Raw genomic sequence first — 21,022 nt, forward strand, 5'->3', positions numbered from 1 at the left:
GTCGGTTGTCATAGCGACCGTGAAACATCAAGCCCGTTCAGAGTTCACAAAGCTGAGGTAAGACCAACATATCCATTTTCAGTGCTTTTCCACTCTGGTCTAAAATTACACTTACACTAAAATACTTTTGTTTGTGATCTAATAGTTGTTTTACAAGCTGCCCTTTTTTTGTCCTGAGTTAAACAGCTTTATATGACGATTTTTTATCTGTGGTGTCAGCTCATTGTTAGCCTCCAGGCTAACCAGCAGTGATGGGAGTGTAGTGTTGTGGATAGTTTTGTGTTGTGTGTCAGAACAATGAGGTGACTGCTGTCTCCAGATAGAAAAAGGAGTGATACACCTGCTGCTGTCAGACCTACAGGATTTAGGCTGTGATGTTCTCCTTTATAGTGGACAGAAATTATTTTTGTGTGGCATCTTATTGAATAATGAACAGCTGATTGTTCTGTAAATAGTTTGAAATGGTTATTTAGAAAATCAAGGTAAAAGGTAAATAGATGCAAATAACTTTATTGTTTGCAAAACTTGTGCATAGGATTTTAAAATTGACCATTTATATTTGCATTTAAAGTTATGAAATATGATTCATTATACATGTTTGTGGTTGTTACAGTAAAAAATATAACTTTTTCTACTCTGATTTTATGTTTTTTGTGTGATTTTAGATCATTGTGTTAATACAGTATGTCAAAATGAAAACATAACTGTAAATTCAGACACGTGAGGTTGTGCTGAAAAGGAAGATACCAAACAAGGAAAGGTAAATAGTTTTTAAAGGTAAAATTTAGAGAAAACATCAAAAGTAGTTAAAAATGGCTGCAGTTACAACCTGGACCCCACAGGGTTAAACGTTTTTTTGTTTTTGTTTTTTAAAGTAACGCAATAGTTACTTTTCAAGTAATTAATTACTTTTAGAAAATTGTAACTCAGTTACTAACTCAGTTACTTTTTTGAAGAAGTAACTAGTAACTATAATTAATTACTTTTCAAAGTAACTTGCCCAACACTGCTAACCAGTGACCTCACTGAACTCTTTTTCAGCCACATCTAGGCCGTATGAATCAGTCTGTGTGTAAAGTTGTAAACTCTATGCTCTAAAGTATTTAGTGAACGACATCAAGTGTTACGAAAAGGGCTAATCTGATTCATTTTGTTATTTTATTTATTTCCAATAAATACTTTCAGCGGCATATAAATAGTATCAGCTTTTTCCACTGTGACATTTAAGGCTATTTCAGTTCCTGCATAGTAACGACCATATTCTACATGTTTTTGGAATACTTTATACTGAATTAACTTCAGGGCTTTTTCTAGCTAATAAAGGGGCAGATGAGTAAAATCTATATATAGTTAAAGCAGTGAGTCTGTGTTGTCTTATTTCACAGACATCTATTTCTTTCTAAAAAAAAAAAAATTTCTGTTGTGGAGGTAAACAAAGACGACATGAGAGCTCTCGATTCTCTCTCCAGGTTTATTCTTCATCACAAGAAAAGAAATGGAATCAGCCCATAACGCAAAGACATCCAGGGATGAGACACCTACTTTGGAACTTACTGGTATGATGCAGGTACAAAGATCTTGACATGTAAAGTTTTAAGTTTAACTATCTCATGCATTAATTATGAGGGCCTCAGTCACGATTTTTTCCTTAGATTTTTATTCCTCTTTAAGCACAAAAAGAAAAACAACCCAAAAATGCAATTGAAATTTTGTTCATGAACTCATTTTTCAGGGAGTTACAAACATGTCCACTCATTTGGACACCATGCATTTGATTCCTAAACCAAAGAAATATGTATTTAACAGACCAATAATAGAACATGATTTACTTTGTGAAAACTGTCAATAAGACATTTTGAAAGCTCATAATCTGATGTTTTCTCACATTTTTATATCCATGTAGCATCATGGCATCTGTTGGCACTTGGCCAAAGTGAGAACTTGATTTTTGTGTAGACCAGTATGAAATATATCCAGTCAACTCTGAACCAGCAAACAGAGCTATTCCATTTTTTTACAATGAAGAAAACAAAGGTTGTCAAATAAAAATAAAAGTTTCGTTAAACAAAATGTAGATGTTTTCATACTCATTCTAATTTAGAAATGTGTTATTTGAAGAATTATGAATTGAAACTAGGGGTGCAACAATACACAAAATTCACGGTTCGGTTCAGTTCGATACTTTGGTGTCACGGTTCGATATTTTTTCGATACAAAAAAAATGTTCATGCCTTTTTAATTTGTCATTTATTAAAATTATAAATATATATTTTAACTCAAAAGTACAGTTTTTAAATTTAATGTTGCTGAAACAAAAGTAATTTAAAAAATAAATCTGATTGAGGAATCACTCATCTTTGGAAAAGAGAGTTTATTACAGAGAAATGGCTCTTTCCAAAATAAAAGCTATACTATACGCTTCTTCTGGGCTATATTCTCAGCAGCATATTGTAGCGGGTCAGGGCTGTTCGGGGTTCTGTTTGTACAGTTATGTTTTGTTTATGTTGCCATAGTGACGGGTGACGCCCTCTCGCTGCGACGGTGTGTCCTTCCGGGGGCAGAGGGCGCCCTGTGTGTTGTTGCTGTGCGGTTGCCGCGCTGAGCAGTTAGCTAGCGGCAGCGTTCTTCTGCAGATGTCAATAAACGGCTGTGCTCCCTGGCTAGCTCACGGGAAGCAAGACCAAACAACACCTCCGTCTCCTCCTTGTCTGAGCTCGCCACATTGGTGTCAGAAGTGGGATGATGGTGGCACCCCATGTTCTGACCCGAGTGAATTTTCCCCCGCCGGTCGTGACCGGCCGGTGCGCCAAAAGAAGGCACCTGGACATTTGCAGGACTTTGTGTGGGGTAATGGGGTCGTCGGGGACGACTGACCCCTTAGTTGGGGGCTATGTAGCGGGTCAGGGCTGTTCGGGGTTGTTTGTACAGTTATGTTTTGTTTATGTTGCCATAGTGACGGGTGACGCCCTCTCGCTGCGACGGTGTGTTGTTGTTGTTGTTGTTGTTGCTGTGCTGTTGCCGCGCTGAGCAGTTAGCTAGCGGCAGTGTTCTTCTGCAGATGTCAATAAACGGCTGTGCTCCCAGGCTAGCTCACGGGAAGCAAGACCAAACGACACCTCCGTCTCCACCTTGTCTGAGCTCGCCACAATATTAAACATATCAGGTCCGCATAAGGAGAATCATGTGCTAACGGCTGTCTAAATGACTCGGGTAAAGTTTGTAGCATGCATGCTTGTTGTTTTTGTCTGCTTCCACTTGTCTTTCACTAGGATGATGTCGGTGTAAATGTGCAGTCATATTCGTTGTGTTCCCACTAGTGCTGTCAGCGTTAATCTCGTTGAAATGACGTTAACGCCACAACACGGCAAATCTCCGTGCGTGGGGCTAGACGGCCAACACGTTAACGAGCTAACTGCGCTAACACACTAGTGCGTGGCACATCCAACATACTGTTTTACTTTAGTCCATGACGCGCTTACCTTCAGGGTCATACGTCACATGAAAACCAAAATACTTCCAAACGCCAGATCTGAATGAGGGTGGGGGAGGTTCAATTTTCCATGTTGCAAGGAGAGCTTAACTTCTGTCTTGCTAGCTTGCCCTGCGCTCTTCTGACGATGCTGTCTGTGTTGAGCGCTCAGTGGATCTGCGCTCGACAGTGCAGCCTAGGCGGAGTAGTCGAACGCAGATTCACTGAGCGCTCAACACAGACAGCATCGTCAGAAGGAAAGTTGATAAAATAAATTACAAATTTTGTATTGTTCGATACATATGCGTACCGAACCGAAAGCACTGTATCGAACGGTTCAATATCGATACGAGTATCGTTGCACCCCTAATTGAAACCTGTGGGAAGATTGTAGAAATACAACTTACAGGTGTGAGTAAGTATTTTTGAGCATTTGTTATGAGATTTCATTTCACTGGTGATTCTACGTGCAATTTCACATACTTGTGATTAATGAAATTCATGAAGTTATTGTTTCAAAATAGCGGCCGATATAAGGTGTTTAGTGGTGAGACTTGCTTCTATAAATACTTATTTCCCTCATTTGTCAGCTCCCAGGAAACACCAACTGCTTGACTTGCTCAGACGACGGCAGGTATCTCTGTCTGGGCCACTCCGGGGGCTTGTCTGTGTGGTGTGCGTCATCTCTGAATCGTGTTGCAGGGTGGCTGCAGGACAGGCTGGAAATGACATCTATCCAGATGACCAGTATGTCTAAGACCATGTATCTGCTTGGCACTGTTGATGATATGGGTGAGTTATGGTCCACCAGGCTTTCCTTGGGTTGCTTCTGCTGTTTATAACAATTATCTGCCATAAAAATATATCAGACAGCTGGAAGTTTATAGATTAGCAAACGCACACTGACATTTGGCCGTGCAATGCCCTGGCAAGCTGTCCAAGATGCACCCCGCCCTCTCACCCTATGACAGATAGGACAGGCTCCTGTCACTATTCTTTTTATTGGCCGCTTTTACACACAATCAGACTTTGCTGCTGCCTCTGGTTAGGAATCTGTGCAGTAGGCACATTTTCTCTAAGAAGGGATGTTTGGTTTCCAAGAGCCTTGTTGGGTTACTTGGCACAATCTTAGCATAACTTAACTCCACCCAAAAAACTGTTCATTTTTAAGTCATAAAAAATATTATTCTTGCAGTCAGTCTGAGCCACTGTTAGGTTAATCAGGGCATCTGATGTAATTAATGTAGTAAATGTTATTTAATTCATGCCTTTTTGTGCATTTAATGCTCCATTTTAATTGTACATTTTGTGAACCACTGCCTTAGACAGTAATGCTTTTTGAAGTGTGTAAACAGGTTCTATATTATTAAATGTTATTCATCATACTGACATCATTGCTATCATCTACAGGTGTTGCGAGAGTCTTTGGTTATCATTCAGACTCGATACACCTCCTCTGCGTTACTAACATTATGGTGTGTATTGTCACATTTTACTAAATGACTTATATAACTGGGACAGGGTGTGGTTTTCACTTAGAATTTTTCTGTTTTTAATTATTAAAAAAAAAAAGAAACAAATCAATTATTTGAATAACAGGAAGATATCAACAAAAGGAGCATTTGTTTGTCATTTGAACTGTTTGAAGGGGGAAATTATGGAGCTGCATCACTCAGTTGTAAGTATGAACTTCTATTTTAGTTTTTATGATGGGATTTAGTTACAGAGTTTGCAATCAAATGCAAAATTTTATTCATTTTACGTATCCTATCAGGCGGCGGAGCTGTTTGGCTTGAGGTCTACCAGTTTCCTTCAGCAGCATGGCTGAAAGAGTTGGAGAATGCACAGGTAATGAGTCACAGTTTAAACTGAAATAAGAATGTGTTTTGGGTACCGAACTCTGGGAAGGAGTGCTAAGACCAAAGATTTTGAAGTCCTGGTTACATCCCGGTCTCTCTTTGTACTTTATGCCATTTGTTTTCATATTAGACTTATGTTACCATCATTTTTTTTCAGGTTTTCCCATCCTTTTGGTTGTTTTTCTAGATTTTACCTCTAAACCTGAAATGCTTGGGGTATTGTCATCATCCAGCTGGGCAAGTAGCATTAACACCCAGCTAGGATTTTCATATTTAATACCTTAGGCATATCTACTAAAAATCTTAGACAAGTTCAAATATCCATGACGTTGACCTCAAGGCCAAGGTCAGAAGTCAAATTTTCTGAAAATTTTGTGAACATGACAATTCAAGAAAGATGATACAAGGACTGTCAAATTAATATGATAAGTGTATGTATTAAAAATCTCAGTTTGAATCTCAGTCACCTCGACCTCAATGTGAGGGTCAGAGGTCAGGTTTTCTGAAAACCTTCTGAATGCAGAAGGTTGCAATAAGGAAGTTACCTAGGATTTTCAAATGTATGCAATGGATGACAATGAATCCACTTTTTTTTTAACAGATTTGGCCTTTTAAAGGCATGTGGTCCTAAACTTTTGATCAGTTGTAAAACAGCCTGTTTCAGTTTAAGTATTGTTTTCAATAAATTGCATGCTCAAAAAAGATGTTTTGTCTCACTCTCATTTCTTCTTGTTGCATGTTGAAGCTCTATTTGGAACCTTGTTAAGATCCAACCATGCAGAATATGATTTTTTGCCATTTTGCAAGTAGTCTTTTGATCGAGACTATATATTGCATGTGACTGAATCACACATTAAATAAACAGTTTTTTTGTTTTTTTTAATCCTCAGAACCCAAACTCATCTGAATGGTCACCAGTTACTGTAATGATTCAAATCAGGCCACCAAAAATCCCAACAGGTATAACTTTTCTGTTAGAGCAGAAGCATTACATTTACACTGTGCTACAATTTAACCAAACATGCAGAGATGTATGTGGGTCTATCAGTTTTTATGTATTGTATCTCTTGTTTTTATGATTGAAATAAAAATGCAGCCAAGCAACTGACCTTCATGTTTCTGCTTTTTGGCAGAGAAGGCACTCAGTAGTCCACCTGAGACGTCGCAGCCAACAGACTTTCTGATGCACTGTTTGGCTCTGGACATAATCAGGAGCAGCAGCCATCGTTTGGAGAAGCCGCCCTTCAGTACAGATGAAGGAAAAAGAAAGGAAATGAATGAAAGCCCAAGGTGTGATAAAGTTCATGCCAATACAATCAGCATTCCAAAGCTAAGCTGCTTTCATTGGTTGCTCTGTTTTGTTTTGGTCAGTCTGTCTGTCTAAAATAAATCCTACGGGGCATCTCTAAAATATCACCATGGCTGAATTCTCCAAAGCTTTTCTTGATTGGGAGTTCACAGATATTCTGCAGATTGTCTGTCTGTATTAGATAATAATTATAGGCTCATTTTGTTTATATTTGTAAATGTCATCCTGCTCGCTCACCTCAAAATTAAAAAATCTGCCCACTTTGCATCGCCAGCAGATATTTTGCTCGTAGTCGTTTGAAGTCGTCGAATGTTGTTGACTTTTAGTGGTGTGTAGTTGCCACATTGGTGCTCCTCACTTCCTGTGTGGTTGCCCTCTAAGACCTCATGTGGTTAACTAAAGAAAACTAGAATGACACTAACAGACTCATTCAGAAATGCAAAGAATCACTAATCAAACCAGTCACTACATTATCAGCAAATATAGTATTAAAGACATAAGATGAGTTAGTTCTACATCTTAATATAACGAGTAAATAAAACTCACCTTTGGGTACTCCAGCATTTGTAATCTGTCTGTCTGCAAACAATTATTTCTCTTTTGTTACATATTAGTTACTGAATCTTTTCCAGACATTGCACGTGGCACTTTCTTCTGCCCTGTGGTCCTGGTGACAGCAAAGCAGAGTTTCAGCCAGGTTTGTAGCATTAAGTGTTATTGCTTAATTGCTTAACAGTAATTTAAATATGTCAAACCCATTTGGAAGTTTCCACAATAATGATCCTTCTGTCTTTCTGACCTTATATGTATGATTGATGAACTGATTGAAAGTCACAAGGGTATCCTCCTGCTTTGGATTGTATTCGTTATGCATTCAACAGTCAGATCCATTAAAGACATATTCAAGTCTGTATGCAGACCATGCTCCTGTTAATGTCATTTTCACTGTCTGACCTTTTCTTAGGATTACTTGTCGCTGTTGCTGTGTGGTGGAGTGGCAGCTGTAATCTTCTTCAGTATTTCCTAAAAAAACCACCAAAGAGCAGCCCAAGTATGATATTTTATTAATTAAGAGATAAGTCTAGATACTAAGAACAAAAGCTTTAAAAAGTGCTGATATTACAGCATACTTTTCTTTACACCAGTGAGATTATTTTAACGTTTTGGAATGGCCTTCTGTTTGATGCAGATGTGGACCCGATGCCAGATGTATTGTGGCCAAATGCAATGGAAATCCTCTGCTCAGCTATTAGTAAATGCAACCGTTACATCGCTCTTGGGCTCAGTGATGCCTTGGTGTGTGTCTGGGACAGGCGATCCGGTAAGTAAATCCTACGGGGCAGCTCTAAAATGTCACCATGGTTGAATTCTCCATAGCTTTCTTTGATTGGGAGTTTAGTGAGTTTCTGCAGACATCCTTGTTTTCCGTTAAAATGAAATCTGGAAAATAGAACATGTGAACATCAGTTCACATTCTATTTTGCTTCTCCATTTCATAGAATGTTTAGAATGTCTAGAATAGGAAATCACTTTGACCCCCCAGAAGGAATGAATGCTAAAGGTGAGCCCTGTATCAAAACTTCTCATATGAGTTCCTTTGACAAGCAACTTATCCCAAGTGGTGATATGACCGCTGAAAGTTTACTCAAATGCAATTTTGGAAGATTTCTCCAGTAAATTATCAGGGTACCAATTCTTTTTCCTGTTTCTCTACCTCAATATTAAATTGCTGCCGTTGTTGAAACTATGGTATATCCCATGATCTTGATGTTTAAAGTAAAATGAATGAGAATATGAGTAATATGCTGAAGAAAAAAAAGATTTTGTCTCTAGCTCATGACACTCAGGAATGAGTTTAAAATCGTCTTGTATTTTAGTTAGATATGAGGACTCAAAACTACTAAAAAATAAATAAATAAATCAAAAGCCACCAAAGTTTTACCCACGCATGTTTATTTAAAGGGGCCTGTAAATTGGCAGGGCTTTTTTTTAATATATTCTAAAGTTCTTATACAAAAAAATCAGATGTTCTCAGGAAGTTAGATGAAAAGCAATGATTGGTTTCCTCACAGAATATCCATTTTCTTCTATTCTGTGTCTCTGCAAACACATGGACAGAAAAGGCAGACATCCTTTTGTCTCCCTTACTGACACTTAAAAATACTGACACAACAGTGTCAGTATTATTAAGTGCTTCCACAGTTAAACACGCATCCAGCTGTGCACATGACAACACAGTTCAGCTAATAATCACGTTCTCAGTAAGCTGACAGATATATTTATTCTCCAACAAAAACATGACTGAAAACACTAATTAGCAGGAGTCAGATAGCAGACAAATACACAGTCTCTGATGTAATATCTATGAGGCTAAAAGTCTTAAAGCTTTTTATTTATTTCTATTCTAAACTAATTTTAGCCTGTTTATTCCTCTTTGTTTTTATTTCCAGGGGCTCCATTGTCTCTCGTTTTAATGCCAGAAGCAAACAGCGCCTTATTCAGGGTACAGTTTGTGGATTGCTGCCCTGTGACTGATGATGACTTCCAGATTTTTACTGCTGAAAAAGTCCATCTTTTGATATTGTGTAAAAGTGGAGCAATTCAAACCGTCACAACTGGACGGGGGACAAAACCCAGCACAAAGCAGCTCTCTGAAAGGTTGTCTGAGTTTTACATGCGTGGTAGCGTGGCATTGTATTAGATTAAATGTTTACACATCACTTTATGTGTCTGTTCAGGCCAAAGGACAGCAAGGACCTCCCAACTGTCACTGCGTCAGTACTGTTCCTGCAGGGATTGGTAGGAATACTCAAGCTGTTGATAAAAATATACAATGGATTGCCATAATACTTATAATGAGGTCAGTGTATGGGCAAATAACCCTTGTGAGACAAAAGCTCAGGCTTGAGACTGCACTAAATGCATGGGCATAATTTTGTGCTGAACATTGGGGGGTGTCAAGATCTCTGTCTAAATAAATAAATAAATCTGGGTAAATTCCCAGATGATTAAACATGCAACTATTTTGCTGGTAATAACTGAAATGAGTAAAGAAAATCAACAGCCTATTTATGCAAGATCATTCATAATTTTATTGGGAGGGTTATATTGGCTGGGTCTGATTATTAGGGGGGTCATAACCCCCCTGGAAATTACGCCCCTGACTAAATGCACCATTGGACCTTTATGATGTAAAGGTTCAGTGGACCTAGTATAAGATAAATGGGTTATTTTGAACTGCAAGAACTGCAGAGCTACTGGAGTAGGGTTCAAAAATAGAAGTAAGCACTAGGAAATCAACACAATAGGTTCCCTTTAATGACTTTAAGTTCTTATCTTACTGTCTCATTTCTCCTGCCTCTGTGAGTCACTTGTAATGCAAAGGAGTGGAAAAATGTCCATCCAAGATGTCATCAACAACACCACTGTGTGCTTCCTGACTCCTCCCACAACTCATCTCATTGCGACTCCCCACAGTCCAATTTATGCGCTGAACTCCAAACAGCAGAGTCTGTTCATACGAGGTAAACCCAAACACCATTTTATGATAACAGCATGTTCCTGGATTAATGTTAGAACAATACTGTAAATAAAGTTTTTTTTTATTTCTCATCCAGGTGACCAGGACACCAGCTGCAGTGTTACATCTGAAGAAAGGAGCCAGAGCCAGCTTTTCGTCTTCCGTTTTGCAGAGTCTGACATCTTTAAGCAGCACGTTGTTTCATATCCTGAGTCCACACGACAGCAGCAAACTCTGAGCTACAACACCTTAAAGGAAACCTGCAATCTCTACCTTCAGAAAAGGTTAGCATTGTTTTTGTACTGTATGCAGACTGCTCTTGAACTCCACAAATGACTTGTATGAGTAAAGTAAGTGTATGAGAATGATAAAGCAGCATTGTGTTTTTCCTGCATTTTCATGTGAAGAGCACAGTCTGTGGAGGAAAGGAACAAAACTCTGACACAGACATGGGAGCAGCTGCAGGAAAATCCAATGAAGAATTGCAGCAAATGATAAAGATACTAATAAAGTGATTCCCACCATCTGTAAAGCACTACTCACCCAGACACAAAGTGGAGGATCCTATTAAATATTATTTCTTTAATTGATAAACTTAGCAAATATAAATATAGAACTGCTGAAATTGTCTTAAGATATTGTCCTTGTTTTCTGTTATTTAAATGTTTTTGATGCATTTGAATTGTAAACTGAAATTGTTTTATTAAAACATCAATAATTTTGAGAATCTGTTTCCTGGTGTATGGGCACACACAAAGACTGCATGTAAAAGATGAGTAGCTTCCAGATTTGAAATGTGAAGCCAAAGGGGAACTCATTTAAACCTGTATTTTTCTAATTGCCAGCAGGGGGCGACTCCTTTAGTTGCTTTTGTAAGTACCTGCAGGAAACTGAACTTTTGTTCTTTTGGTCTATGACCAATGTTCCCTCTAATTTTTCACGTGTCTGAGCGAACACACAAACTCCCTGAGCGATCCCTTGGACCACTGTGAGTGACATCAGACGTGTGCACTGTGGTCACGCCGGCATCTAATCCATCCAAGTTACATGGTTTATTAAAATAATCAAATTACAGCATTTACATTTATGTTAGACTACTTTTAATTAACTGCTTTAGCCCACTTACAATGAAAATGTAAAAAAAAATCTAGTCATTGACCTGTGTAGTATGTTAACACTATTGGAAGTAAAAATAACTTGAACTCCAATTTTGAAAGCACAACTTTCTTTCTTTTTTAAAAAGCGCTGACTTGTATTATGAGTCTGTGGTCTGGGAGAGAGTCCTGTAACTCTCTGTCTGCAAAATATAGTATATAATGACCAATGCTGGGCAATTAATTATATAGTTAATTCTTTAAAAAAAAAAATTTGCAGCTATTTTTTTAATGCAGCCAAGGCGGTTTTTTTAATAAACATTTCAAATTTTTAGAACAATCAGCTGTTCTGCATCAAATCTGATGCCACACAAATTATTTGTGCCACTCCAAAAAATAATTTCTGTCCACTATGAGATAAAGGAGAACATCACAAGCCTGATACCTGCAAGCCTTACAACAGGAGATGTATCACTCCTGTAACTTCTGTAACATTCAGCAGTCGCCTCATTGTTCTGACACACACAACAAAAACTACACTACACACTAACTACACAAGATTTGCGCTAAACGTCTCAAATCTCTCACATCTCAAAGCACCGCCGTCACTCCTAAAACTTCTCCCCGTTTCTTAACAACTAGATGCCACGTTGCCATATCATTTTTTGATTGGTTGACATAGTACTTTTTTGGACGAATAGGAAAGGGAGAGGGGGGTGGAGTTTTTGCTCACATGCGGAGAGTGCTTTCGAGCCTTTTTTCTTATAAAACGCCGTTTTTACCGTTTATTCCTGCAGTAAATATAAACAACGACAGTATTCAGGAAGAAAATCAAGTCCATACTTTTTCCGTCAATTGTTCCGTCTGTCCTGCTCACAGCTTGTACACGTTGTCATTAACGTGGCTTCACTCCACATCAGCCACGCAGCTTTCCTAGCTAAAACACCGGTGTCGGCACATAAGGACGCTGTCATAGCCTGTCAACCACGCTGATTAGTATGGAACGCCAGGACTGCCATAATGAATTAATTAAATACACCATTAAATAATTAATTAAATGTGGCAATAATTAATTAAAATTGGAATTAATTAATTAAATAAATAGTTATGATATATGTAATTAATTAATTATTGACACATTTAATTAATTATTTATGTATTTCACATTTTAATTAATTATTGACACATTTAATTAATTAATTATTGACATATTTAATTAATTATTTATGTATTTCACATTTTAATTAATTATTGACACATTTAATTAATTATTGACACATTTAATTAATTATTGACACATTTAATTAATTATTTAATGATATATTTATTTATTTCATTTTGGCAGTCCTGACGCCTGGCTCTCATCATGAAATAATTTTATCTGTCAGCCTCACCCATCAAACTCAGGGGGCGGGGTTAACGCTGATCGAGTCAAAACCATTGCTTTGGCCTGGTGGCCATTGTTTCTAGCACACAACAACCGGCATGTGGAAGCTAACAGAACTGAGCTTTGAAAAACCCTGTTTGTGTGTTACCAAATACCGTTTTAATATTTTTTTAGCCGAGAATGTAGTGGTTTAATCTTCATGTGTCTGGTCGGTTTGTCAAGATACAGCCTCTTTGCAAAAGTGTTTCGATGATTTCGGAGATGTCGTCCCAGTCTCACGGCAAAGCGTGGGATAGACCCGCTCGCCTCGCAAGCAATCCCACCGACAAAGCGCAGGCCCCGGTACACAGCTGTAGTAACCCCCGCTGACTTCTTTTACTGAGGTTATATTTATCGGTGTTTTATTTCCTGATGTTCTTATGTGTCCTACGTGTTTCAGTCGCCAATTCTGAATTATAACTAACATTAAAAACATGTTGTGGTGGGGCGTGGTCTGCGGGGCCGTGCGGACGCACCTGCACGGCATCCGCAATCACGCCCGCCGTGTTAAAACACGGGGACTCAGGGGTTGGTGGTGGTGTGGTGTGATGTGAATCAAATAAAGTTGGCTCTGAACGTCGCTCTGTGGTCCCGCCGTGCCTTATTCATGCCACATTGGTGCCGAAACCCAGGAGGCGGCATGGCGGGTACCTACCAGAGCCAGGAAAGGAAAGAGCTGGCCGAGATGGTGGCCGAAATAGCGGCCACCCAGCGGAAGCAGGCGGCGGAGGTGCGTCGCCAACAGGAGGAGCTGCGGCAGGAGAGCGAACGCCACCTGGGGAAGATGGCAGAGCTGGCAGCGCTGCTCTGGGCCTGGGCGCCACCCCCACAAGTGTGTCTCGAGGACAGTGGAGGAGCCGTGTGGGTCACCTCGGCAGCCGGAGGTGGTGGACGAGCCACGCGGGGGTCCGAGCCTGCCGGAGGAGGAGGAGCAGCAGCCGGGTGAAGGGCTGCTCCTGCCGGGAGCGGTGGAGGAGCCGCTCCAATCGGAGGCCGAGGACGAGGCGGGCGAGGGTCTACACCTGCCGGAGGCAGAGGAGTCGCTCCACCCGGAGGGGGGCGAGGGGCGGTGCCTGCTGGGGGCGGAGGCGCAGTGCGGGGAGCCGCTCCAAACGGGAGTGGCGGAGGCGGTGGCGGAGCAGCTGTGCGGGGAGACGGAGGTCCCTGCTCCAGGGCAGCCTGTGCAGCCGGAGTTGGAGGCAGAGGAGCGGGACAGCCCCGCTAGGCCGGGGATCGGCGGGCTGGCTAGTCCAGCCTCGCTGCCACCAGTCGATTCTGCGCGCCTGGCGTCTGCCCAGCCGCCTGTGTGCAGGAGCACACGGCCATGCCGGTGGGGCCGTGTCCGCTTGCTACGCGGCCGACCTCCGGACCAGCTTCGCCGTTGCCGCTGGATGCGCGGGCGGCCACCAGAACGGACGCTTCCCCGTCGCTTGGTCGGGGGCTGGGGCGCCGATGTGTAGGGGCCGAGTCTCGCCCCAGGTCGCGGGGGGGAGTAGGTTTGGCCGGATCACTCCCCGGCCTCAATCGGGCGATGGGGGTATGTGGTGGGGCGTGGTCTGCGGGGCCGTGCGGACGCACCTGCACGGCATCCGCAATCACGCCCGCCGTGTTAAAACACGGGGACTCAGGGGTTGGTGGTGGTGTGGTGTGATGTGAATCAAATAAAGTTGGCTCTGAACGTCGCTCTGTGGTCCCGCCGTGCCTTATTCATGCCACAATGTTTAAGGAGGAGAGAGAGCAAATCTGTTTAACATCTGATCTTTGGGTTTTTGTTCAGTAATCAGCGTGACCTGTGTATAAACACATAAAAGAGATAACGTTGGTGTTTCCGTCATGTAGTAACTGCTGGCTTTAACTGTACAAAGGTTGTTCGACACTATGAAACACATACAGACTTCATGATGTTCGGCTAATATTTTTATTGTGAATATTAATCATGCTGACCTCGCTCTGTACACCACGCAGCGAGGTCAGCATATCCACGATATCCTCAGCTCCATGAGTTTCCCAGCTGACTATCTAACTGCCAACTATTCCAGAGACGTGAAAATATACAGCATAAAGAAAAGTGTAAGAGACTCAGCAGCAGATTAGAATTACAGTTATACATTTAATAAATCACCAAATGAATCCAAGAAACGAGCAAACCTGTTCCGACAATTTGAATTTGTATTCCCTCAGCTGCAGACTCGCTGCTGTTTAAATGTTTGAAAAGGAAGATTAGATATAAACAAACGTCAAACATAGACTCAGTCTGCCTTCACATTTGATATGAGGCCAGCACGTATAGTGGCCTCAGCAGGCTATTACTGAAATACACGTGCTATATCATAAACTATGATATAAACAGGGAGGTCCTATTAACATGTTTAGTTTTAAAGGACACCTTCCTGCCTTTAGTCTCATTCATGAGCAGTATTCGTTTTCTTCTAACATCCAGAAGTCTGCACAATGTGTTTCATAGTTTGTAACAAGCCTTTGACAGGTAAACATAACATGACCGAAAAAGCAAAAAAAAAAAGAGAGAGAGAGAGAGAGTGTTGATATAAGAAGAGAAAATTCTCTCAATTATGGAGACAGGCAAATGGTTCATTTATGTTTGATGTGTGTTTATTCCTCCCTAAATATCGTCGGTGAAGTTCGCCATGCACGTCAGATTTTCCTGCGCATTTTTATACCTCTGCCAACAGAGAGAGAAAAAAAATCACATTCTAACAGACAGCTGGTGCTTAGAATACAGTTGAATAACTATTAAAAAACAGATGATATTTAGATGATAGTTCAGTCTAACACATGTGCCAGTGGTTCATTAAACGTCTGTGAAACTATGCAGTTATGAAACGTAACTTTAACCTCAGCCAAACCGATTTGCTCAGTTGTAAATAAAACAGCGAAGTAAACGTGACCCGACAGACAGAACCTGAGTGAATGAAGTCCAGCGTTTAACCACTGAGAGCTAAAACTCAGCTGAGGTTTGAAAGCTGTGTGCTGGTGATTGGACATCAGCCGCTGATGAAGCTGTTCGCCTATAAAGTGCTCTGTAAGGAAACAAGCTCCAGCAGCTCTGCGCTCGGGGAAAACACTATATTTACTTATCTTGTGCAGAAAAATGCGCTGACATTGCTTTATATCGAGCACCGGCTGCCCAGTTAAACTGTGACTATCACCAGGTAACGTAGGCCTGTTTCTTGAATTAGCAGCAGGTGTTAAACAGCTGACAGATGAGGAGGAGGATGCATGCAGGTAAACTGAGGGTCTGCTGAGCTGATCGCTGGTTTCGTGAGAAAAATGTCAGCTCGTTCTTTATGTTACAGAAGCACAGAGACACAAGACCAGGCGGAAAGAGACGATCGTTCGGTGAAAATGAGAATCTGCGAATGCAACATGTGGAACACGGAGAGTGGAATATGTAAACAAACCGGTTAATGTACCCCCTCGGTGCGCTCTGCATGCTAACTGTTAGCAGAGCTAGTGAAATCTCTGAAAACATCTGAGCACTTTTGCAAGCATGTTCTATGTTGACAACCTGACCAGACATACGGCGCGACATTCGCGGCTAAAACACTGTTAAAAGTGTAGCTGGTGACAGAAAAACGGGGTATTTTAAAACTACACCACCACCATTGCTGCCTGTGATTTGATCTGCATTCTGGGATAACTGGCTGCCCCAAGTCTACACAAGCAATCGATTATCTAGGATCGACCTGTTTTGACTTACTTTGCACGGCAACCAATCAAATGTTAGAGAAGCTGCATGGGCAGCGTTAACCCCGCCCCCTGAGTTTGATGGGTGAGGCTGACAGATAAAATTATTTCATGACGAGAGCCAGGCGCCGGGACTGCCAAAATGAAATAAATAAATATATCATTAAATAATTAATTAAATGTGTCAATAATTAATTAAATGTGTCAATAATTAATTAAAATGTGAAATACATAAATAATTAATTAAATGTGTCAATAATTAATTAATTAAATGTGTCAATAATTAATTAAAATGTGAAATACATAAATAATTAATTAAATGTGTCAATAATTAATTAATTACATGTGTCATAACTATTTATTTAATTAATTAATTCCAATTTTAATTAATTATTGACACATTTAATTAATTATTTAATGGTGTATTTAATTAATTCATTATGGCAGTCCTGGCGTTCCATAGATTAGCTGCGTATATACGAATGTAAATCGCATCATTGGCTGGACTATGGGATAAGGTGGCATCGTTCTAATCCCATATGGGAGCAGCCAGTCACTGACTAACACTGCAAAACAGAATTGTTAAAGTATTAATTTTAATTTCAATTCAGGTTAGATTTTTTTTGTGCACAACACAGATTTTCTGTGCGCAGAGAGCGTGCCAGCAGTACTCAATTGCGCACGTGCGCAGCTTAGAGGGAACATTGTCTATGACCTCATTAAATTTTATCCTGATAGGTTTATGAACACCATGCTCATTTTGGAGACTAACGACTAATGTGTAGTCTCCAAAATGAGCATGATGTTCATAGAGGGAAATAAGGTTTCATGCCTGTGTTATTTGCAGTAAATGTTCATGATTTCGGATACAAAGTTGCTGAAACATGGTCCTCTCACAGCAAAACTTTACCTGGGAGAACTCATAGATCCAAAAGTGACTCAAACCATGAATCTCAGGTTTTTATTTTATTTCAAGTAAGATCAGATTTCAGGTATTAAATGTGACTTGTAGAAAAATGGTCCTTGCTTTTATATCTGCTGAGCTCGAGGGACATTTATTTAAAGGATGACTGTATGCAAGCTGAGCTGAGCTCAGTCGCAGCATGTTGACATTTTGTTGCCTTTTGGGGCCTTGAATGTGTCATAAGTCATGTTTTCAAAAGACAGGGGAAAAAAAATGTTATGCAACAAAATTAACAAAAACAATTACACAGTGTAGCTTAAGAGTACGGAGCCCCACAGGGGACATGGGAGAAAAAAAATTAAGACGGACTTTTGCGAGATCTCGCAACACTAACTCGGGATCTCACAAAACTTTTGCGAGATCTCGCAAAACAAACTCGGGATCTCGCAAAAGTTGAATTCCAACAATGGCGGCAGCTACTTAGTTGTAATATTACTCTTTCTGGGTCACAAAACACACTTTTAAGATATTTTGAGGCGTGAATGTAGTTGTGTAAACGTCAGATACCTGCTCAGTTTACAAGACATCACATATTTGCAAAAGTGCTCCGATGTTTTCGGAGATCTGACACCCACCATCTCGAAGCTAACGGGAGGTCGAGACCTACTACAGCCGGGAGGAACACCGCTTTCCTGGCACATCGTGCCTCGACCTCCCGGTCGGCTTCGAGCTGGCGGCCTCCGAAGAATGCGGCTAAAACTTTTGCGAGATCCCAAGTTTGTTTTGCGAGATCTCGCAAAAGTCCATCTTAACTTTTTTTCCTCCCATGTCCCCTGCGGGGCTCCGTATAAGAGTATTTATTGTCTATACTCAGCTATGTTTTTTGGCAAACAAAAACATTTTTCTAGACGGGAACATGATCAGGTGATGTCTGAACTTTTATTAACTGTTATTGATATTTATATTTAAAAGTGCAATACTGTAATTTTCTGCTGCTCATTCCTGTGCAATATCCCATCTGTCCTCCCGTCATATTTCTTTTCAAGATTTTCTTATTTAATCCCTGTACATATATTTATATTTATAGATACATATATATTTAGTCATCTTTTCTCTTTTACCATGTCTCTCTAATATTTTGCTCCTTACTATTTTTCTATTTTTTATTATATTTTATTATATTTTCTCCTACTGTACCACGCTGCTGAGTGACTGCTGCTCGCCAAACACATTTCATTGCAATGTTGACCCTGTGCTAACTTGCATATGACAAATAAAACTGAAAACTGAAAACTGAATTTAATGAGCACTGAGGTAAAAAAAAATTAGATGACAGGTAAGATCTGAGATGATATTAGGAACAGCTGAATCATTGAATTATAATGTGGGGTCCTGTTTATATACTTGACCATAATTCATGAAAGCCATATTTTTGACAGGTTTACACTCATTAAAAAATATATATATATATATTTGCAGTGAGTACAATGAGAAAGCATGCCTTTGTGGGGAGATATTTTTGCATCCAGTCATGTTACTATTTAAGCTAATGAAGTGTGAGATTTACCAGCAGGTTTTTTCTGTTCTTTTCCACTCGGTTGTTGCCTTTTTTTCAACATCTTACTGGCATCAAACTGAAAATGAGCATGGAGAGTAACATTTAACTGGGGGGGGGGTCTTTAAAAGACTTCCCATTCATTCAATTCTTTTTTTTTTTTTGAAACAGGATTGTACACAGTTGTGTAATTCTCTTTCATTTCCTTTCATCTTATGAAAGCACACTGCCACATCTCTCCATGAAAGTGAACAAGATACTGATACCGTTTTTAATATCTGACTGAAAGCCTCATTTGAATTTCTAATTTGAATTTCTAAGAGGCTTTAAAAAGACTTGAGACCAGAAGCCCTCATGTCATGACTCAGAAGGCAACAATAGCTCAGGTGTTCCATTCAGAGAGCTTGGCAGGTTTTCGTGTCAGTATTAGATGTGCACCAAGAAAAGAATCTGTTTGTGGAAAAAAAGCTTCTGACATGAAATAAAGCTCCTGATATGAAGCAAAGACTTCAAAGGGTTGCTTTTTTTGGTCTGTTATTTTTGATGATTTGAGTTTTTCCCACTCAGATTAACTGATGTCTTTTACCTTTATTCTTCCTTGGGATTAACTGAAAGTGCTAACACACAAACAAAACAGCCAGTGATAGTTTTCCCTTGTTGGTTTATTTTCTGCCCTTAAAGCCAAATGAAACCTGAATTAAAAGTTGTTAAATTAATTTAAAAACAAAGGATTCATAACAGTTCTGTTTTTACTCATGTACTCTGAGCACTTTCAGGAGAATCAGATCCATCCAAAGTTGCCCTTTTATCACACGTAGCACAGATGGTCTTCTTCGGATTTGTTCTCACTTGCGGGCTTCGGCTTCTTGAACATGTCAAAAAAAAGTTTAGATTGTGTTGGAGGCAAAACACAGGATGACCGCTCTGGACCAGTCTGAATTCACAGCACCATTACCTGAGTGTGTCTTGTAACGGAGAGCTGGGAGGTTAAGGAGCCTTTTATATCTCAGCATTAAATGTCTTGTAATATGACGCTTGTAAAAACCTACAATGTGTAATTTTCCTCCATCAACATGTTGCTTTTTTTTTTCAAAGTCATGCAAAAACCTTTTCAAATTTGAAGATTGTCTGTTTATTTTTATCATGATTGTTCTGACAAGTTTTTGATTTCTAATCTTCTTGCTAATATTTTACATATGAATATGTACTAATTGGTTGATTAATAAAATAACTGACTGCTTAATATATAATGGTATTAATCACAAGCTGAGGCCAACAACAAATTCCAGTATTTTGACTAAGGTTACAATTCAGTTCCAGATTTTCCTGATCCAGTTGGCACACACCAGCAGATGAATGATACAGGCATCATTTAGAAAGAAGATTCAATTTCTTATCTCAGTTTGAAATTAAATGCAACCTCCAAAGTCTTTCATGTTCATATATAGTCCTCATAAAATGCTGGTATGTAGCTACTATTTTGTAAGAGATGAATTTCTGAATTTATTTGTATCATTTACATTTTTTTTGTAAATAATAGATGCTGCTTTTTAAGAAATGTTTTCAGAATCGCTCCCAAATGAGCGTCCAACAGTCATCTCCAGCTGCACGAACCTGCACTTCTCAGTTTCTTTGCTCCGAACTTGAGCTTTCTTTTAATGAGAGCCAAAGAGGATTTTAATTTTGTCACATTTCCAGGGCACAAATGGCCTTTTCCATCTGCGGTTATGATTCATCGCTGATTATAGGCAGCTCTCCCCTCTGGGGACAGAGACAGACATGGGTTTGCATGACATCTGCACACAAATCCCATATAATTGCTGTCCAACACAAATTCTTTTACTTAAGACATTTCCAGCAGCAAAAGTCACTCCACCAGCTGAATACATTTAATGTCAGATGGTCACAAATTGTAATTTACAGAAAATACAAACAGTCCTTTATTTCCATGACCTTAACAGTTCTCAGGACTCCTGCAGGAAGTGCAAATATTATTGTTGAAATGAGATTTGCAGATGATATGTTTAAAGACTGGTAGAAAGATAGTTTTTGAGAAATATATAAAGTTGTTAGTTTTTTAAATGCATTTTTAAAAGTTCTATTTTGTGTTTAAAAACACCAGGTAGCATAACTTATCTAAAAAAAAATCTTAAAAAATACAAAATATTATGGTGGCTAATA

At 39.6% G+C, this 21,022-nt stretch overlaps 1 protein-coding gene across 4 annotated transcripts; it reads left to right on the forward strand.

Annotated features, from left to right (window-relative positions):
* On the forward strand, positions 1-10,819 carry wdr93 (WD repeat domain 93). Of its 4 annotated transcripts, none has more exons than XM_026172374.1 (16): positions 1-57; positions 1,470-1,567; positions 4,060-4,261; positions 4,880-4,944; positions 5,069-5,147; positions 5,244-5,317; positions 6,219-6,288; positions 6,462-6,618; positions 7,270-7,334; positions 7,602-7,688; positions 7,827-7,958; positions 9,088-9,295; positions 9,376-9,436; positions 10,005-10,161; positions 10,255-10,441; positions 10,565-10,818. In XM_026172374.1, the coding sequence occupies exons 2-16, from the start codon at positions 1,496-1,498 to the stop codon at positions 10,650-10,652; spliced, it is 1,704 nt and encodes a 567-aa protein (XP_026028159.1). In that variant the 5' UTR covers positions 1-57; positions 1,470-1,495; the 3' UTR covers positions 10,653-10,818. The 4 variants fall into 4 exon arrangements, with proteins under 4 accessions (XP_026028159.1, XP_026028186.1, XP_026028169.1 ...); XM_026172384.1 differs by lacking the exon at positions 1-57 and adding an exon at positions 736-760; XM_026172394.1 differs by lacking the exon at positions 1-57 and having other exon boundaries at positions 1,470-1,556.
* Positions 10,820-21,022: the final 10,203 nt, after the last annotated feature.

Source organism: Astatotilapia calliptera, chromosome 1, assembly GCF_900246225.1.
Source record: "Astatotilapia calliptera chromosome 1, fAstCal1.2, whole genome shotgun sequence".
Taxonomy (NCBI): domain Eukaryota; kingdom Metazoa; phylum Chordata; class Actinopteri; order Cichliformes; family Cichlidae; genus Astatotilapia; species Astatotilapia calliptera.

Bases quoted from the DNA above. Each gene is read 5' to 3' on its own strand.
- wdr93 (XM_026172374.1), top strand. From the start codon at position 1,496: ATGGAATCAGCCCATAACGCAAAGACATCCAGGGATGAGACACCTACT. The intron at 7,959-9,087 runs GTAAGTAAATCC...TTTTATTTCCAG, and splicing joins TGTCTGGGACAGGCGATCCG to GGGCTCCATTGTCTCTCGTT. The intron at 9,296-9,375 runs GTTGTCTGAGTT...GTGTCTGTTCAG, and splicing joins ACAAAGCAGCTCTCTGAAAG to GCCAAAGGACAGCAAGGACC.